The sequence below is a fragment of the Miscanthus floridulus genome, unplaced genomic scaffold (genome assembly GCF_019320115.1).
Source record: "Miscanthus floridulus cultivar M001 unplaced genomic scaffold, ASM1932011v1 fs_23_1_2, whole genome shotgun sequence".
NCBI classification, from domain to species: Eukaryota; Viridiplantae; Streptophyta; class Magnoliopsida; order Poales; family Poaceae; genus Miscanthus; species Miscanthus floridulus.
In genome coordinates this window covers 6657-26063 of record NW_027096440.1, presented here as the reverse complement: position 1 = coordinate 26063, position 19407 = coordinate 6657, and the positions used below count along the sequence as shown (strand labels likewise).

Genomic DNA, 19407 nt, shown 5'->3' with positions numbered 1-19407 from the left:
ATGATAGTTAGAACTATAGAAACAACAGATGAGCGGTCAGGCTATAATGCTTGTAGCTTAGTGATCAGCACAAAAAATGATCAAATTTGTGGGATCAGTGCATACTTGAACTTGAAGGATGTGTTGGAGCAGGGGTTGCATCTATATCCAGCACCATCTGGCACACAGGACTTGCTGCACCTGGTGCAGGATGGGAATTCCTCCTGCTATGTGGAACGCACCCGCGCCGGGATGTCGGATAATAAGACCGGGCGCCAGCCGAATATGCCTCGCGCACGCCACGGCATCCCCGGGCTCCGGCGTCGGATATGCGGATTCCGGGCGCGGGGCGCGGCTGGCAGCACGCATTCGGCGAGGCAAGCCGCAAGCGGACGGAGCCGCGAGACGCGCGCGCGCGCCAGGCGCCACATGGCAAAAGCTAGTACGGAGTAGGTCTGGACGCAGCATCATTTGGTCGTATGTATCCTCGCCATGGTTAATCCAAGCACAAGCACTAGACGTAATGACGTATAGATAGAGGAATGGGGATTGTTTCTGTTTGGTTGCATACAACCGCACTACAAGTAACACTCAGGGGGGTCGCAGCTCGCGGTGCAGAGACTATTGGTTAGTACTTGCTCGCTAGCAGTCCCTACGTAGGAGTAGGAGTAGATGACTACAGTAGTGTCGGGGTGTCCTTTCTGTGGTGGCCCTGACGCGACGGCGCGTCGGGACGCCCCGGATCAACAGATCAGATCGGGTCCAGCCGGCTTTCCTTTGGATCGCGGGGGCGCTTGCTTCATGTGCCGCACGCGCGGGCACGCCACAGGCTCCTGCCCTGCCACTGCTGAACGAGCGCGGGCAACGGGAGGCGCACGCACCCGCGCCGGGATGTCGGATAAGACCGGGCGCCAGCCGAATATGCCTCGGCCTCGCGCTCGCTCCTCCTGCTGCTCCTCCTCGCCACCGCCTCGCGCTCGCTCCTCCTGCTGCTCCTCCTCGCCGTCGCGCCTCCGCACCTGGGCCGCCGTCGCACGCGCCCGGCCCTGCCACCGCGCTGCAGCCAGCAGAGGCAGGCGCCCCCGCGCGGAATTATTCAGGGGACGGAGCAGGCCGCTGCTGTGGTGGGTGTCGCCTGCCGTCGCCGCCGCGAGGATGGACGCCGGGGAGACGGAGGACGTGCGGGCCGCCGCGGCCGCCGAGGAGGTCATCAGCAGCAGGGGCGGCTCCGTGCTGGGGAAGAAGACCATCCTCAAGAGCGACCACTTCCCGGGCTGCCAGAACAAGCGCCTCACCCCGCAAATCGACGGCGCGCCCAATTACCGCCAGGTTCGCTGCTCTGCCTCTCTTCGACGGAGGATTCTCTTGGTACTGCCCTGCGTAGTACGTCTCGCGTTTCCGAACGCTTCACCTCACGTCACCTCTCCTCCGGATGGATGGGATGGTACCGGGGGAGCCGAATCAGTAGCCACTCCCCTGTTGCGCGCCGCGGAGAAACTTCTCCAATCCCCCGGCCCGCCGGCATTCTCTGCTCTGGCTAAGAGAAACGATTTGCTTGCCTTGTCTCTACCTCGCGCATGTTTCCCTGCGGTGTTAGGCGCCGCGTCTGCGTTAACTGTTTGATTTTCAGGCGTGGCCTCCCCCCCCCCCCCAGAATCACAATCTGTCTAATAAGCATCTAAACATTGCTTCTGACTCGTGGAGCATGCTTTAGTGTTCGGGTCTTCATGCTCATTTTGATTATACACTACCTTGGCTAATTTTTTAATCGCCTCCATATGTACATTTTTTCTCAGTTACTTAAAACCACACACTACTTGGCATAAAATTGTATTAGTACGCTGTAAAATTCTAGGCAAACATGATTGTGGTTCCAACACTACTAGTAATGTCCAGTGTTAAATTTAATGGTTTATTTCAATCAGACAAGGATTAGACATTCCCACATTGCATCCCTTATTGCAGTAAAATCTCACCAGTACTATGGAGACGCAATATTCTTAGAGCTAAAAAGAAACACTAATTTTTCCATGCAGACATATGCACAAATAAAAATTTCATGTTCAATTTGGCGAAGCACTTGTTGCCATAATGTTGGCCTGAATGCATAAACTTTAAATAAGCATGATCATCGCTTTTGCACTGCTCTAATTACCTTTTCCATGGGGACCAATCAAATTCAATAAGCTGTCTAGCCTTGGTTTCCTACCATTCTTAAAAATTTCTTATTATACAATTTCTTGAAGGTTAACAAAGTCGTTCTTTATCACCATTTTCTTCAGGCTGGGTGGTCGCTGCGTGTTCATGGTGTTGCAATGCCCACGATGGAAGGGATTGCTAATGTGCTAAATCATATCGGAGCACACAAGAAAGGGAAGCAAACCCGGATTCTATGGCATAGTCTTCGGGAGGAACCAGTAAGAACGCTGATTTCTAGGCTAGACTACATTATGTCGATGGCTTCAAAACCTTTGAAAATATATAGAATATATCAAGTTACCATCATCTTGTTAGAGGCAAATCAGCAAAGAGAATTAGAAAAGCGATTGAGTCTCTAGAAATATGCATTTTGATTTCAAGTGACTTTTGCCTTTCCTTTTTCCTGAGCAGATCAGCATCTCCCTGGACCAGGGTGTTCTGTCTCTGTCTCATGGCATGGCATCCAATAACGTCTGTTTTCTCCACTATACTATGCAGGTTATCTACATCAATGGTCGACCCTTTGTTTTGCGAGATGTTGAAAGGCCCTTCTCAAATCTTGAATACACGGTTAGCTTAGATTCCTGGCTTCCATAGTTATTTCTCGTACATTGTTGTTACTGATTTTTTTAGAAATACACAAAGCTCATAAACCACAAGGTACTGGTCCTGTCAAATCTCCACCATGGAAATTATGATGCTAATACTCGGACCAAATCAAATATATTGCTATGTTTTAGAGGAATCATGATATATCAGCACACTTGCTACAGCTACGTAGATTGATTTCCTGTGAGTTCTAACTTATATCCATGGTACGTCTGTATAGATAAATTAGTTTTATTTTCTTTTGCAAAATATTGCCATGTTCTTGTTATTAAGTCTGAACTTCAAAACATATTGGTATGTTTTTCAGCCTAGGAAAGTGAAACATGGGACAAAACTTTTCTCCCACAAACAAAAAATTGCAAAGTCCGATACATGAAGCTATCATAGTTCACTGCTCATTTTCTTTTTTTTTTTTTCTTAACTACTAGTGATCCTGAATCTCTTTAATATAGGGAATTAACCGGGAGAGAGTGGAACAAATGGAGTTTCGCCTTAAGGAAGATATTCTTCAGGAAGCTTCAAGGTACATTAATTGCAAACTTACAATGCAAAGTATTTAATTCCCTTATTACTATTAGAAGGTGTATTGTACTGGAATATTTGATGGCAGGTATGGGAATAAGATATTAGTCACTGATGAGCTGCCAAGTGGTCAGATGGTGGATCAGTGGGAATCAGTTGAGTATGATACAGTTAAGACTCCACTTGAGGGTAATGGCATAATTTATTATGGTATCATTCTTTTATCATATGTAGTCCTATTCAGGAAAAAAAATTATTCCTCTGTAGGTCTATGAGGAGTTGCAACATCAAGGGTACCTAGTTGACTACGAACGTGTTCCAATTACTGATGAAAAAGCACCAAAGGAAGGAGATTTTGACAAACCTGGTTAGTTTTACAATTTGCCTGCTGAACTTGCCCACTGCTCCTAATATCTTCTATACTCCTTTTCTGGAAAAAATTAGACCTTCAGAGGTCCATGTTGCCTGGATGCTTTGAGATATGTGTGTAAGTCACGCTATTTCTATGTATTTAGCTATCCTTATAAGTTGAAAAATGGTCCTGGACTGTTTTTCCACCATATGAACACATTTTGCAGGTTGAAAATATCTGCAGCATTATGGAAGCCATATTAGCACTTACCTAGTTTGTTATATTGACGAAGTCCTATTTTTGTAGCTGAGTCCTTGTCTATATCTTAGGTAACTTCCTGTTTCCTAATTATTTAGACGACTCCTATGTAAAAGGTAGCCTTAGTCGTGTTATGAATCAACCAAGAAATAATCTAGCAAATGGCTTTCCCAAACAACTTGGCTATGATAAGAGCCTCTTCTCGATGGGAGAAAGACTATAGATTAGAGGGGCGATAAATCCTTATCTCATGTTAATCTGTTGCCATTTTATGCAGACACTCAGATATTGCAATTTATGAAATGTTCACAAATTTGATTTTACATCAAAGCTGTCTTGTTGTAGCGGGTTATTACATAACATAAAATTGCATTGCATTTAACAGGTACGTCGAATCTCTCAAGTTGATATAGAAACAGAAATTGTGTTTAACTGCCAAATGGGGAGGGGACGGACACAACTACTGGTATGGTTATAGCTAATTGGGTTACCTAAACCGACAGGAGCTTCAGGTGAGAACAAATTTACTCTGGTTCCTGCTTCTGTTCTCTGTTGTAGATCTGATTGAGACACAGTAGCATGACCACAGACAGTCGTGTTGGGAACTGTCATGTGGTCTTTTAGCATTACCAAACTGATGGCAACTGATTCTACGTAAAGCACATTGTATCATTTTGTGCTCATAATTCATGCCTGTTACTTGGACTTTTGAGATGTTTGGGCTTTTCTGTGTGCTGCAGGTATCCCAAGGGACAGGTTCGATGGGAGAAGGGTCTTCTATGCTGGAAATGATTGAGATGCTTATATGCCTAGCTCAGAAGAAGAATCAACTCAGAGGAGAATATGCTGTCATTAGGAGCTTAGTCCGAGTTCTCCGAAGTAATAACCTTAATATGTTATATTTCTTTATTTTATTTTATTTTCCCTTTTTCTCTTAATTTTCCTGAGCGTATCCACTTTTGGTTTTTTTTATTTTTTTTTGCAGGGTGGCTGTGTCGAAGGCAAAGGCAAGTTGACAAAGTTATGACAAATGCGACACCATGCAGGTAGATCATTTTATGCTCTGAATGCTAACAATTTAGGAGACAATACTAGCAGTTTATTTCTGCTTAGGTTGCCTTTCATTGTGAACAGAACCTAAGAAGCTATGCTACTTACCGCAATAACATTCTTCGGCAACCTGATGAGATGAAACGGGAGGCATCACTTTCCTTCTTGTGGAGTACTTGGAACGTTATTACTTCCTTATATGCTTTGCTGTCTATGTGCATTCGGTGAACTCTGCTCACCAAACACATTATCAGTAGAAGTTAGTTTTTTCTGATTGGATGAGAGCGAGGCCTGAACTGTACAGCATTCTTCGAAGGTGAGATATGGCAACTTGACTGTAGCAAATGTCAGCAGTATATACAGCTTGTAAGAGTGTATGTAGTCCAAATAATGTTTCCTTCCTGAGATTAGTTTGTTGAAAATCAACACCCTTTCCTATTTTGCGGTGCTTCACATCGGTGGAATGCTCATAGTTTATTCTGCTCTCACCTTGCCCATTATCCTCCTAGACTTTGCCATATTTCAACCAAGACATTTTGTCTTGAAGGTTCTCTAGCCTCCACCAGATGACACATTGATCTTTGCGCCAGATTTTATTCTTGATGGCAGTGAGAACTGTTGGAAGACATAAGCCATTGTGTTAAAAAGTTACATATTTCAAACATGAGTGTCATAATGATCATTAACACAAACAGCGCCGTGGATTTTTGGTTGTATAAATCTTTAGTTCATGGCCTAAATCTGTAGAATTAGCATATTTGTCAAAAATCTTAATCTGTATCTGTGGCTCCAACGCAATAATTCTTTTGCTTGTGGCCTGCTCTCAGAAAGTTGGTACACTTATCAGATTTAAGCAGGTAACACTTATCAGATTTAAGCAGGTAATTCTTAAATGAAACTAAACATGTTAAACCATTATTCAGTGCACTGGATTTTGGAAAATGAATGTGCGAAAGTCTGGGTCAATCTTGTGTAGTAAGGGCACTCCAGAAACTCTCATTGACTGTAAATATTTAGTTCTTTTTTTTCGACATATATGTTGCCATTTTTCCAAATAGAATTACTTTCTAAGCCACAAGATAGCTATGTGCTAAATTGCGGAAGAGCTACTTTTGCATCTTAAGGACCAACAGTTTTCAGATGGTACTATTTAAAATGTAGATAATGCTCATCTGCACATGAGAGCTTACAAATACTGTAATAATTTTAGTGATATCACTATCACTTCCATCTGTTTACCGTATATCTTTCCGCAATTTTTGACATTATAGCATCTACGTCAGTTTCTTTTCCATTTGATCTTTTCTGTGGATATGCTTAGCTTGGTTGTTTTTGGATTAGGACTTATGCATACACTAAGATAATGCCTCTGAAACCTTGATGTATTGTCATAACATCAGCATATTTAGCTACAAATGGAAGTGGTACTTTACAATTCAAGGGCGGGGACCACTGTTTTTAACTGGTGCAGTGTGATGGGCAAGATATGACAGGTGTATTGCCTGGACACTTGAGTCATATAATTGTTGCAGAGTTGTTCTATGCACTCTGTGTTGGACTCGTAGTGGTGTTTGGCATGTCCAAATTTTTGTTTGCCGAATTGGATTCCCTGTACCCCAAGTTGGACCTCAACACCTGACACCATCTCATGGTAACACTGTACACAGCTGCTTATGGCAGTTTGCATGGTGTATTTGTGCAGGGTCTGCAACTGCTTGATACAGCCACAATAGGACACTTTAGGTACAAAGCACAAGTGTCTATTTGATCATTCTGAACACATTGCAACTTTCCACTTTTGTTTTCACACAATTACTTGCTTAACGTGCTCATTATATTGCTCTCTACATATTATCCAGTATATAAAGTCCATTTATTCCATTGCTTGCTGATTAAAACATGGGCACCGGCAAAGATGTATTGTGATGATAGTCAAGAGTGCCATATAGATTATTTTGTTTCTAAAATTACCATCAATTTTATTTTCCATTTCTAACATCTTGCTACATGATTGTTTGACTTAACAAGGAAGCCTTCAAGAATGTCATTGAAAAGGAAAACTATATCTAATGCTATCACTTAATTTTATTCTCTGCTTCCGGCCTCATGTTCCATGATCATTCCACATAACAAGGAAGCTCATTTCTTGACATTTAAATTTGTTCAGGCTATTGAGAAGATATCCAATGGGTGCTCTTGGTTATTCAAGTTCAAAACCCCCTCTTACCAAAATTGTTGAGTCTGCTAATGGGCGTCCACAAGATATGGATGTTGTTGCTGCCATGAGGAATGGTGAAGTTCTTGGGCGTTTAACTGTTTTAAAAAGCGACCACTGCCCAGGCAACCACAGCCTTAATTTACCTGAGAGGGTGGAGGGTGCACCAAATTTTCGGGAAATACCTGGGTTTCCAGTCTACGGTGTTGCAAATCCTACTGTTGATGGTATTCGAGCTGTTATCCAGTGCATCAGTACAAGCAAGGGAGGGCGACCTGTACTGTGGCATAATATGAGAGAAGAACCTGTTATCTACATAAATGGAAAACCATTTGTGCTACGTGAAGTGGAAAGACCTTGCAAGAATATGCTGGAGTACACGGTAAGTACTACTTTCAGTTTCCTCAATGGATTTTTTGACAAATAATATGTTGCTTGTACTACATCTAGCCAACTATAGTTAGCGTTTAGTATAAAGAAAGAACAAAAATAGTTTTAGTTTGTTTGTTTTGTTCGTAAGCATTAACTACTGTTGACTGGTGGGAGTAACTTTTTTGGGCTAATAAGATCATTTTTTTCAAAGTTATATTGCATGGGTATTTCTTTGTTTTCTCTTGTTATGACAGCATGCTTATGTGATACACACCTAAGAGCAACCCCAACTGTTTGGCTAAAATTACTAGCCAAATTTCATAGTTTAGCCATTTTGTAAAATAGAAAACTCCTCAAAAAAGAAGAGGCCTGCAATAGCCTTGCTATTTCTCATCTTCAGATATCAAGCGCCTATGGTTGGCTTTATATGGCCACCTAAAATCATGGGATAGCCAGCTTTCTATTTTACAAAACCAGATGGCACATCTGTTGGAGCCTACCTTTTGCTATACAAATTCTAAATAGCCTCCAAAACAAGAATAGCCGAGCTGTTGGAGTTGCTCTAAGCTCTTTATCCTCATTCTGCAAAGGTTTCATATAACTACTGGTCTTAAAACTCTCCAAAGGACTTCAGCATATTCTGGTCCTATGAAAAGAATGTTACCTATTTGTTCATATTGTTAGTTTTGTGTACTATTAATAATTACATCTAAACATGCTTAAGAGAACTATTTCTTAATATGAATGTCATATGCTCTGGGAAATGGTTTAGTGCTCTAACTGATACACGTTATCAGGGGATTGATCGTGCTAGGGTGGAACGCATGGAGGCTCGGCTGAAGGAGGACATTTTACGCGAGGCGGAACGATATGGTGGAGGATAATGGTTTATTCATGAAACTGACGATGGAGAGATCTTCGATACATGGGAAATGTAGATATGAAGCTGTTCTGACTCCGTTGGAGGTATACAAAAATTTGGAGAGTGAAGGCCTTCCGATCAAATATGCACGAGTGCCCATTACTGATGGTAAAGCTCCCAAAAGTTCAGACTTTGACACGATAGCCTTCAATGTTACTTCTGCTAGCAAGAACACTGCTTTCGTATTCAATTGCCAGGTACTGCATATCTTTACTGGATTGACTCTTGAGTTACGTGAGTTTTCAAAAACTTAAAACATTTATTTTGTGGTGATTATAGATGGGCAGGGGCAGAACACTACAGGAACTGTGATTGCTTGCTTGCTGAAACTCCGAATCGATCATGGCAGGCCTATTAGAATCCCAGTTTGTCAATATGGCCATGAAGATGATGCTATTTACTCAACTGGAGGAGATACAGCAGATCACAACGGTCACTTGACTTCAGAATCATGGAAACCTCGCACTTTGACAAAGCTAAATTCTGGATTTGGAATTAATGACATCCTTCTGCTGCGAAAAATTACAAGATTATGTTGATAATGGAATTGAGTGTAGGCAAACTTTGGATACTGTTATTGATAGATGTTCAGCTTTGCAGAATATTCGGCAAGCTGTTTTGAAGTACACAAGAGTAATTAATCAACAACATGTTGAACCTAGAGTTAGGAGGGTTGCATTAAATCGTGGCGCTGAATATTTGGAGAGATACCTCAAATTAATTGCATTTTCAGCATACCTTGGTAGCGAAGCATTTGATGGTTTCTGTGGACAAGGAGAAACAAAGATCTCATTTAAAGGATGGTTGCAACAGCGGCCAGAGATCCAAACCATGAAATGGAGCATAAGACTGCGACCTGGTCGGTTTTTCACTGTGCCGGTAAATACACTCCTTGATTCTCATAAAAAATAATTTTTGCACCTTTTATGGAACTAAAACATATTTTCTATTTTCAGCACGAGCAGAAAGCAACATATCCACCTCCAGAAGGTGATGTAACAATGGAACCATTGTCAAAGCTCGTAGTGGTTCTGTTCTTGGAAAGGGATCAATACTCAAAATGTACTTCTTTCCTGGACAGAAGAGGTCAAGCAGTGTGAATTTCCGGGGTGCGCCTCATGTTTTTAAGGTACTGCTGTGTTACCTAAAAGTTGTTGCATTCGATCTTTGATCATTGGATGCTTATGATATTGTGTAGTCTCCTTTCCTAGTCAGTTGTAACCAACTGAGTTTTTTTTGTTATTTATTAAACTTCCTTACCCATTAGATTTAGCGTTAGATTAGCTGATATCTTTGGCATGAAATTTCAGATGGACAAATATTTCAAACCAGTTCACCATTTGTAGTATTTTATTACAAATAAAGGAATGCTATTCTCCATTTCTCCTCAAAATATATTGTTTCTTCAATCTTTTTAGCTTTTGTTATGTCAACTACATGTGCTAATATTAGTCTTTCAGCTGGCTCATGGCTAAATTCTGAATTGAGGACCGAATCTCTATGTTAGGTTTCATATTAAAGTAACTGGGTGTCATAATAACATTCGGTTGTTGATACATGACTTGTAATTTGTTTAGATGGAATTCAGCTTAGCTTCTGTGTTAATATTTGTTAGTTTTTTGTTCTTTTATGACACTTTGGTTGTTGAACCCTAGTGCACAAGTATGTTTTTATCCATGATTCCATGTAGTCATAGTAATGGGCAAAAAATTCATATCCATAGTGCATTCAATGTGCCAGTTAACTAATAAATGTTTCCTTTTCAGTAAAACTGCACTATAGCTGTAACCACTATGACGTTTTCCATTATGGGGATAGAGTTAGCCTGGTCCTCTTTGCCTCTGTGCTTGCAGCTTTTGAAAGCATAAATTGATGGTTATTACAACCAAACTACGAGATCCAATTACCGGAATTGCCAATCTTAAACCTGATTTAGAAATGAAGTGACAATTAATGGAATGGATAGTTATAAATTTTAGAATATCTGCTTCAGGTGGATGGATATGGTGTGTATAGCATGGCAACACCCACTATTGATGGAGCAAGCGATGTTCTGTCATATCTGGGCTCTAAAGACACAACCGGAAGAAGCATTGGGCAGAAGGTGGTTGTCACAGATCTTAGAGAGGAAGTGGTTGTTTACATCAAGGGATCGCCATTTGTTTTGAGAGAATTAGATCAACCTGTTGATACTTTGAAGCATGTTGGCATTAGTGGTCCAATGGTGAGAGGCTTTCTTCCAATAATCATTTATTCTTTTTGGGGCAATCCTTAAACTATCTTCTGTGCAGGTAGAGAACATAGAGACAAGGCTAAAGGAGGATATACTCTCTGAAGTTAAACAACTAGGTGGTCGGTTACTGCTTCATCAAGAAGAATTTAATGCAGCCACAAACCAATGTAGTGTGGTAGGTTACTGGCAACACATAGATCGGGAGGACGTGATGACACCAGCTGAAGTGTACAGCTCATTGAGAGACAAGGGCTATTGTATCGACTACAATAGAATCCCTCTAACCAGGGAAAGAGAAGCATTAGCTGCTGATGTAGATGCTATACAATCATTAATCGATGAGTACGTACACTAATTCTTAAGTTTATATAATTTTGCGAGTTGCATTGCTCAGTTACAGGATACAAGACTCACTATTGCTTCTCCACAGATCTGCTAGGTACTATCTCTTTATTTCACACACTGGATATGGTGGTGTTGCTTATGCAATGGCCATTATCTGCCTGGGACTGGGTGCAGATGCAAAGTTTGTTATGGAAGAAACAGCAGAAACACACTTTGTATCAACATCTCTTGCAAAAAATGTGTCCATCAAAACTAAAACTGACATAGCACTTAGGCAGGGTGACTACCGTGACATATTAAACCTTACTAGAGTGTTGGTACATGGGCCCAAGAGCAAAGAAGAGGTTGACACAGTTATTGACAGGTATTGTGGAGTTATTTCTGCTACTTGAGATGTGCTTTTATATGAACGAATTAAGTACAGTTGTGGACTAACTGCAAGTTTGATGAGTTTCATCGATGATAGCTTAACATTGTTCTACATTTTCTTAATTTCCCATTTGCCCCCTTGAAGGTGTTCTGGTGCTGGTCATTTGCGGGAGGATATTATGCATTACAGGAAAGCACTGCAAGATTGTTCACATGACGACGACGACGACGACGATGAGGAACACTCTTATCTCACTGATATGGGTACAAAAGCTTTGAGGTGTGTTTAATTTGTTTTAACTGAAGGATGTTCATTTTTGAATGCATAATCTCCTCTCTTATTCATCATGTATTCTATTTGTTCACACTTGATAGATAATTCTCAAGATAAAGTATCCACATTAGTATCACCTGATGAAAAAAATAATTGCTCCTTTACCTTAAATTCGTGATAAAATGATTTCTCTTCCAACAATTATGATTCTTGTTATTTAGCACAAACACTTCAACATACATGTTTCCATTATATGTTAGTCAGTACCTCAAGGAATCATACAATGATAGTGTTCAATCATTTTGTGGTGCAATACATTGCCATGAAATAGGGCCTAGTTTTGATCTATACTTCTGGAAAATCAGTGATTTTGAGAAGTGCCAAAGAAAACACACAATTGACTGTGCAACTAGAAATATTGGTCCTTTTTCCTTTTTTGGACTAGAGGAGTTATATCCAGGTACATATGATCATTTTGATCTACCAGGAATCCCAACAATTAATGTTAGCTAGCAACATTCCAGCCACATTATGCTCATAACCATGCGTCCATGCCACACATGCGGTGCTCGTGTTGCCAAGAGAACCACCGGTCAGCTAGCCACAACTTACCACGAGTGTTGAGTGGGCTGACTAAACTATCATGAAATTAACAATATAACCCATGTTAGGCCTTGTTTGGCTGCTCTCGTATCCACCTCAATCCACGTGTGTTGGAATGGATTAGGGTGGAAACTAAATCAGTGGATTGACGCGGATACGAGTGTAGCCAAACAAGCCCTTACATGTGATCCAGGGGAGGTTGACACTCAAAATCCTTCCCTTCCTGTTAGCACATGATAACGAATCAATGGTGCTGTGTTTAGAATCTTCTTGTGAAATAGTTACCTCCTGTGAAAATTTATTAACATCAGAAAGAACTTCGGTTGCTTCTGTATTCATTGAAAACAGACTGGATCAGGACGCTTTTCATCAGGCCTTGTATTCATGTCACAACGTGCTTGCTCTATAATGGCCTGCTTCACAAACTACTTGCTGAAAACATAAGCGTAAAATGAAAATAAAGCGGAGGGAAAAGAAGACATACGTGTTTGTTTAGTCCAGCATGATGTTTGGCTAGAGTATTGAACACGTTGGTGGTTATGTGTGTGCTTCTAAGGGACTAAATAGTGAAAAAAATGCTAATTTGAAAAAAAATAAAATCCACAAGCCAGGTCTCTAGGATGTTGATAAGGTGATTTTTTTTAGAATCCCTATTTTATAGGAAAGAAAGACTTAAAAGGTAATTTTATATGTACTGTAGTGCCTTGTTTAACTCTGGCACCATGCTAGGTATTGTATGTTAATCAATGTCTTACCTCATATTCCCAAATGCACAAATAACCGCTTAAATATGTTTATTTGTTTTTCACCTGGTATTGATTCATATCAAATTCTTGTGTCGCAGGCGTTACTTCTTTCTGATCACCTTCAGGTCCTACCTATACAGCACAAGATCATGCGAAGCAACATTTACATCATGGATGAAGGCAAGGCCTGAGCTTGGCCATCTTTGCGACAATCTAAAGCTGGACAAATAGGTTATCTTCAGGCGTGATTATGTAGTTGTGTCTCTTCCTGGACAAATTCACCCAGAGCTTCAGAAAGGAAGGAGACTAAGAACGGGTAGAGAGGAGGCAGTGGTTGTGGGAATTGTGGACAATGAAAGAGCAGCTTAGGCTGTCTGAAAGTAGGGCGTTGTACTATACTTGTCGGTGTTAATTGACACCAACAAGCATGTATATATTGTCAGGCTTATTGTAGATGAACATATTAGATATTTTTGTTGTGTATTTTCTCTTATTTTTTTAAAAGAATCATTTTATGCAGTTCATTCTCATGTATGTATCTGATATGCTTGCTTTTTCAGCAGTGTTGTTTTTAAACAGAAGTTTCTTCGACAGCTTTGATTTATGAGTTATCTGGGCGTCCTCATACTGTATGCAGGAATTAAAGCATCATCATCCGTGATCAGAAGCACAGCTAGAAAGTCGAAATGTAGTCAGAAGCATTGTAAGGACACTAAGGCCTTTTTAGATGAAAATGCTCACAAGTATCTACTTTATACAGATGCAAGTTACAGATTTTCAGATTCCAGATCAAATAAAAATGAAGATTAGTTAGTATGAACCAATTAGTTGCTTTCAACTCTTATGTCTGAAATTCATGACTGGTATAGGTGCAAATTTTCCTTTTCCAGAAGAAAAGAAAATTAGAAAGAAAAAGAATCATCAAGAATCCAAAAAAAATGATGAGCAAGTCTAACAACCTTCAGGTGAGCTCAGTAGTCTGAACAAACTAACCAACACCGTAGTCACCAGAAGAGACTAGAAAACGAGTGAAAATTAAAATGCATATCAGAAACAACTGACTGACATTTAGACGATGACTGATTTCTATGACAGCAACGCACTTGACATAGTTTCAGAAACGTCTTTCTTCCATTCTCCGTAGCTTAGATATACTTATATCATTTTTCTTTTAATTTTTGTTATGTAGTTCTAGCTGTCAATATGACACTGATGGTCAAGACCCCCTCAGTTTCCTCTCAGTGAGACGATTGGAGAGGAGAAAAAAATTGCGCATATCACCATTTATAAAGGAATAAAGCCTGCAACAATGCACTGAAAGATCAGCTTATCAGAATATTCTCAGTCCAATCTCAACTTCAGATTTGAAGAGAAGTTTGTCTTTTCACATATGAAGTGTATTTTCAATGATTCAGCAGTATGCAAATATCTCAACTGCTCTTCAAATCTGAAGTAACTAGATATTGTATTTTTAAGGATTCCAGCAGTATGCAAAATAGATTATCAAAAGGAGAACACTCATAAACTCCAAGAGAAGCTCTAGTTACTTTTTTAGTGCAAACAATATCTAGTTACTACTGCACACCAAGACATAAAAGGTCAAGACACAACGAGTAACCGGAGGTCTATAGATCTATGAGATGCCAACTTTGCCATGGCACAGATAAATTGTGTTTGAAATCACACGACAGCAGGAAGTCATCAACAACATAGATGTCTCAGTCTCAACTATGTGAAGGTCTGCAGGCAAATCATATGCGATGGAGTCTTGGAGGTTCCCGAGGCAAGGGTTGCGGCAGTTGCCCGCCGGCTGCCGGAGGAGCGTTCTCTCTCAGACGCATCAGCAGCTCAAAGAGCCAATAGATGGTCGGTCCCAATCGAGCTAAAGCACAATATACAGTGTCAGTCAGTGTGCTAGTTGATATGGAACAAAGTATAAAACACTGTCAGATTACAACACCTGCACATACCTAAACAACGGGAGCCGATGCAAGCGCACAGCGCTATGGCTGCGAACAGAAACGCTCCGGCGACAGCGATGATGATCACATAGCCGTACCAGGGCCATTGTTCAGCTGAGAGAACCGCAGGCTGCATTGGTGTGGTCGATGCTGCCACTAGCTGCTTCTCCGCCGTTGCTGGCAGTGCTGCCGAGTTGGCATCAATTAAATAGGAACCGAGTGTTAGAATGATAAACAGTACTTAATTTGCAATGCTTGAAAGATGATTTCCACCCAGCCACTTTTATATAACATGTTGATTAGATCTACATACTCGTAACTACTAACAATTTCATTACTACTCAAGTTCTGAAACGAGATTATCAGCCATCACGCATCCAAGCAACTACTGGGTTGCTTTAGACCAAACTACGCCTCTAAAAGATCATCAGTTTGGATCTAGCCAACAATAAACACAACAAGAAGGGATGGTACATGCAAAGAATACACAAGAACAGGAAGCTCATATAGATGTCGATCATTAACTGCAGATGCCGTTACCATTTGAAGTTCATCACGAGATCATCGCCATCCAGGAAACTAAACTTTACAAGACGAACAGAAAAAGTAAAACATGGCTGCCTCACACCAGGCACGAGACAACACCACCACCAAAAGGAATACCAGAGTTGCGCACTAAGGGTGTTCGATGAAATGCTCCGTTCGCGCGAGCGTGCTGCAGATGCACGCGCGCTCGGCACGCGCACTGCGACGCGACGCGCGGAGCACGAGCCACGCCACGAAGTCGTGCGTTAGAGCCCCGAACGCGCGCGCTCGGTCCTCGAGCGCACGACGCCGTGGCGTCGCTCGTGCTCCGCTCGTCGCGTCGCAGTGCGCGTGGCGAGCGCGTGTCCGTGTGTGCGCGCGCGTGCTAGCAAGGAAGACGTCGTACCTCTCGCTGGCGGTGGTGGTGGTGATAAGGCTGAGCACGCCGCTGCCTCGAAGCCCGGAGTCGCCATCCCGTCGCCCCGACAGCTCCGGTGCCAGGCGATGACGTCCTCGAGCCGGATGCCAGACACGAGGAACCGCGGGGTGGCGGCCACCATGCAGAGGCATGGAAGTCCTCCATGCTCAGCTGCTAGCAGCACGACGTGGCAGCAGTCGCGCCCCGGGGCTCCAGGTACGATCAGCGGGCACATGTGAACGATGAGCGTCGCGTGGAGGGGGGCGTCGCACGCCGTCGATGCAGCAGCTTCCGCGCCCGCAGCGGAGAGGACTGCGGCGAGCACGGCGACTGCGACGAAGGCCTGGACCCGAGCCATCGCCTCTCGAATCTCGTCTCGTGGCGGGGGAGAGGGGGCGTGGCCGCGTGGGAAGAAGAAAAGCGCACCGGCGGGCAATTGCTCGTGGCCTTTGCCTTGTGGCGTAAGATGAAGTGCCCGTGGCGGAGCCGACGGTTAGGCTGTCAGGCTATATGTACCGCGCTCGAGTTCTGTCGCCAGCGCAGCACGGCAGAACGCACCTGGGAGGCTGGGAACGATGGGCGCGCAGCCTGCTGGCGGCCCAGAAGCGGCCCATACTCGCTCTTTCTCTTTCCTTCTATTTCATTTTCTTCTTTAATCATTTCCTAGTTATTATTTTATTATACTTTATCCTTCCTTTGTTCCCTTCTTATTATACTTATATACTTAGAGGGCCTGTTTGATATTCATGACTAATTATTAGTTGGGGCTCAAAATTTTGCCTAAATTAGATATGGTTCTCTAGCTAATTAGTTAATAACTAGTTGAAGACTCGGCTAAAAAATTATCCCACTTATTGACTCTCCCATTTGGATGCACTAGAGCTAATTTTGGCTAATTTTTAGCTAGCTTGCAATTAGCTCTTGTGTCGGTGTTTCGGACCACCGACGAGTAAATTTGTATTTACGCGTCTAGCTCGGATGGTGTGCTCGGAAGACACAAGGATTTATACTGGTTTGGGCTGAATGTCCCTACGTCCAGTTTGATGTTGCTCGTGTTACCGGCACTTGGTTTATAGTAGGGGTTACAAACAAGCGAGAGAGGAAGGAGGTCCCAAGTCTCTGGAGGAAGAAGCGAACGTGTTCTGCTAAGGCGTGTCGAGGCGTGTTAGCTGTGCTTAGACATATTCAGCCATGCCCTTCATGGTGCGTCCTGCTTCCCCTTTCATAGGCGAAGGGATGGAGCAGGTTTTCAGAGGAAGAAAGGAGAAAGATCAAGGAAGAGAAAGGTCCTCCAGGCCGCACCACCTTTCATCTCCTATATGCGGGTCTCGTCGGTCCTGTAGATGTCAACATGGACGGCTCCAAATCGTGGCCCTGTTCATCACTGGTGCCATGCGTCGACATCATCTGCTGGTCATGGCGGTCCAACCTATCCTTGCGGATGGTGTGGTCAACTGACGCTCCCATCGATGTCCGTGCAGGGATTAGGTAGAACAGCACCGGCCGCCCAGCACTGTTCTAAATGTGAGCTCCCTGGTATGGCCTATCTTGGTCACGTGTTACATCGAGGTGTGCCTGCCTACCCCCTAGTGTCAGAACTTTGACCTAGGCCCATATGCTTGGACCTAGAGTGGTTGGCGGTGGTATGGACCTCCGTCGGGCGAGACGGGAGTCGCGCCTAAGGGGTTGAGCAAGGCGAAGCCTGCTCCTTGTGGTCGAGCGAGGCGGAGCCCGCCCCCTGTAGTCGGGCAAGGCAGAGCCCGTGATCCTAAGGTCAGGCGAGGTGGAGCTCGTGACCCTAGGGCTGGGCGAGGTGGAGCCTGCCCCATGTGGTCGGGCAAGGCGGAGCCCATGACCCTGAGGTCGGTCGAGACGGACCCCGTACTCTAGGAGTCGGGTGAGGCGGATCCTGTGATCCTAGGGTCAGGCGAGGCGAAGCCCGCTCTCCAGGGGTTAGGCGAGTCCTTTAATGCATCTCGGGCCATCTGGGGAGATCGACATGGGTGTTGACTTTCTTGCTTTGGGTATCCCTAATATTGATACCCGACAGTAGCCCCTGAGCCTATGGAGGAGTAGAATACTGAAGGGTTATGAGGATGCTATGCTAGCCAGAAAATAAAAATTTCGACCTCATAAACCAGGATCTACTGCTAGTTATAGATCACGGGATTACCACTAGACGTGCAGGTGCAGCAGAAGCGACTCAATGTAGTCGAACGCGTCATAGCAGTGCCGTGCAGTTGCGAGGTCATTCGTTCGTCCGTCCCCTTCGTGCGGTTCATCCTTGTGCTCCAGATGCAGCACCTCCGAGGTATCCACACGTACAGGGAGGAAGCGTTGCACCTCCAGACTGCTAGGTCTACGAGGAGCAGCAGATGCGGGCGTGGGATGGACGGCGGCGGCTGCCAAAAGGCATGGATTGATTTGCCCCATTGCCCCACCCCACATATTTATAGGCGTCCCTAATGAGCTCCCGAGTTGGAGGCCCATTAGTAACCCTAAGCCTTGTCTAATTCGGATCCAATCCGAACTAGGCTTCCAGCCCCTTAAGCGTGCGACCCTATGGGTTCACGCACACATAGACATGGCCCGAGTACTCCTACTCGGCCATTAGTTGATAGCGACCTCTAGCAAGGCATGTCAACTCCTATGCGTACGCAAAGATCATATCAGACGAACCACCACAAAACCACATACTTGTTATTCCCTTGCCTCACGATATTTGGTCCAAATCATAGGTTAACACTTAACCCAAGCACGGCCATGCATTTCTTGATCTAATCATTAGAGTGATCCAGTGATTTCTCTCTCATATATAGAGAGGGGGCAAATTCCATCTTGATTGTCTATGTCTCATAGCATGTTTCCCGACAAACCCGAAGACCACCTTTATAACTACCCTATTATGGAGTAGCGTTTGATAGTCCCTGAGTAGGTCATTTCACATCTTGAATACATACAACAATCTCAGGTCTAAGGACATAACATACTTGATGTGAATAGAGATAATAACGACATCTCACATTGGGTCAGTCCAGCCCCATGTCATACATGTGCCCACATTATTAGTTTCACATCTCCATGTCTATGACCTGTGAAACATAGTCATCAACTAATAATGTGCTGATCCATTATTCATGTGTGTCCACACATGAACTCTGACCAGGGACAACATTAAAATAACCATTCAAGTAAAAGAGTTTCACAAACAATTCACATAATTGCTAATCGATACAGGTTGTCTTTAATGGAAATTCAATGAACTCATAATATATCATGGATACAAGGCAATATAATCATCTCTATGATTATCTCTAGGGCATACTCCTAACAATCTCCCACTTGCACTAGAGTTAATCTCGAAGATATCTAATACCCATAGCTCTTATGTGCGCCTCATGCTTAGGCTGTGGAAGAGCCTTTGTCAAAGGATCTACAACATTCAAATCTATGTG

General features: G+C 43.2%; 1 protein-coding gene and 1 pseudogene across 1 annotated transcript; one reads left to right on the top strand and one right to left on the bottom strand.

Annotated features, from left to right (window-relative positions):
• LOC136530953 (uncharacterized) lies at window positions 1–13655 on the top strand (annotated as a pseudogene).
• Window positions 13656–14229: 574 nt separating this feature from the next.
• Window positions 14230–16417, bottom strand: LOC136530952 (non-specific lipid-transfer protein EPAD1-like). The gene is made up of 3 exons (XM_066523661.1): window positions 15941–16417; window positions 15019–15195; window positions 14230–14930 (listed from the first exon to the last, which is right to left on the bottom strand). The coding sequence occupies exons 1-3, from the start codon at window positions 16308–16310 to the stop codon at window positions 14800–14802; spliced, it is 678 nt and encodes a 225-aa protein (XP_066379758.1). The 5' UTR covers window positions 16311–16417; the 3' UTR covers window positions 14230–14799.
• Window positions 16418–19407: the final 2990 nt, after the last annotated feature.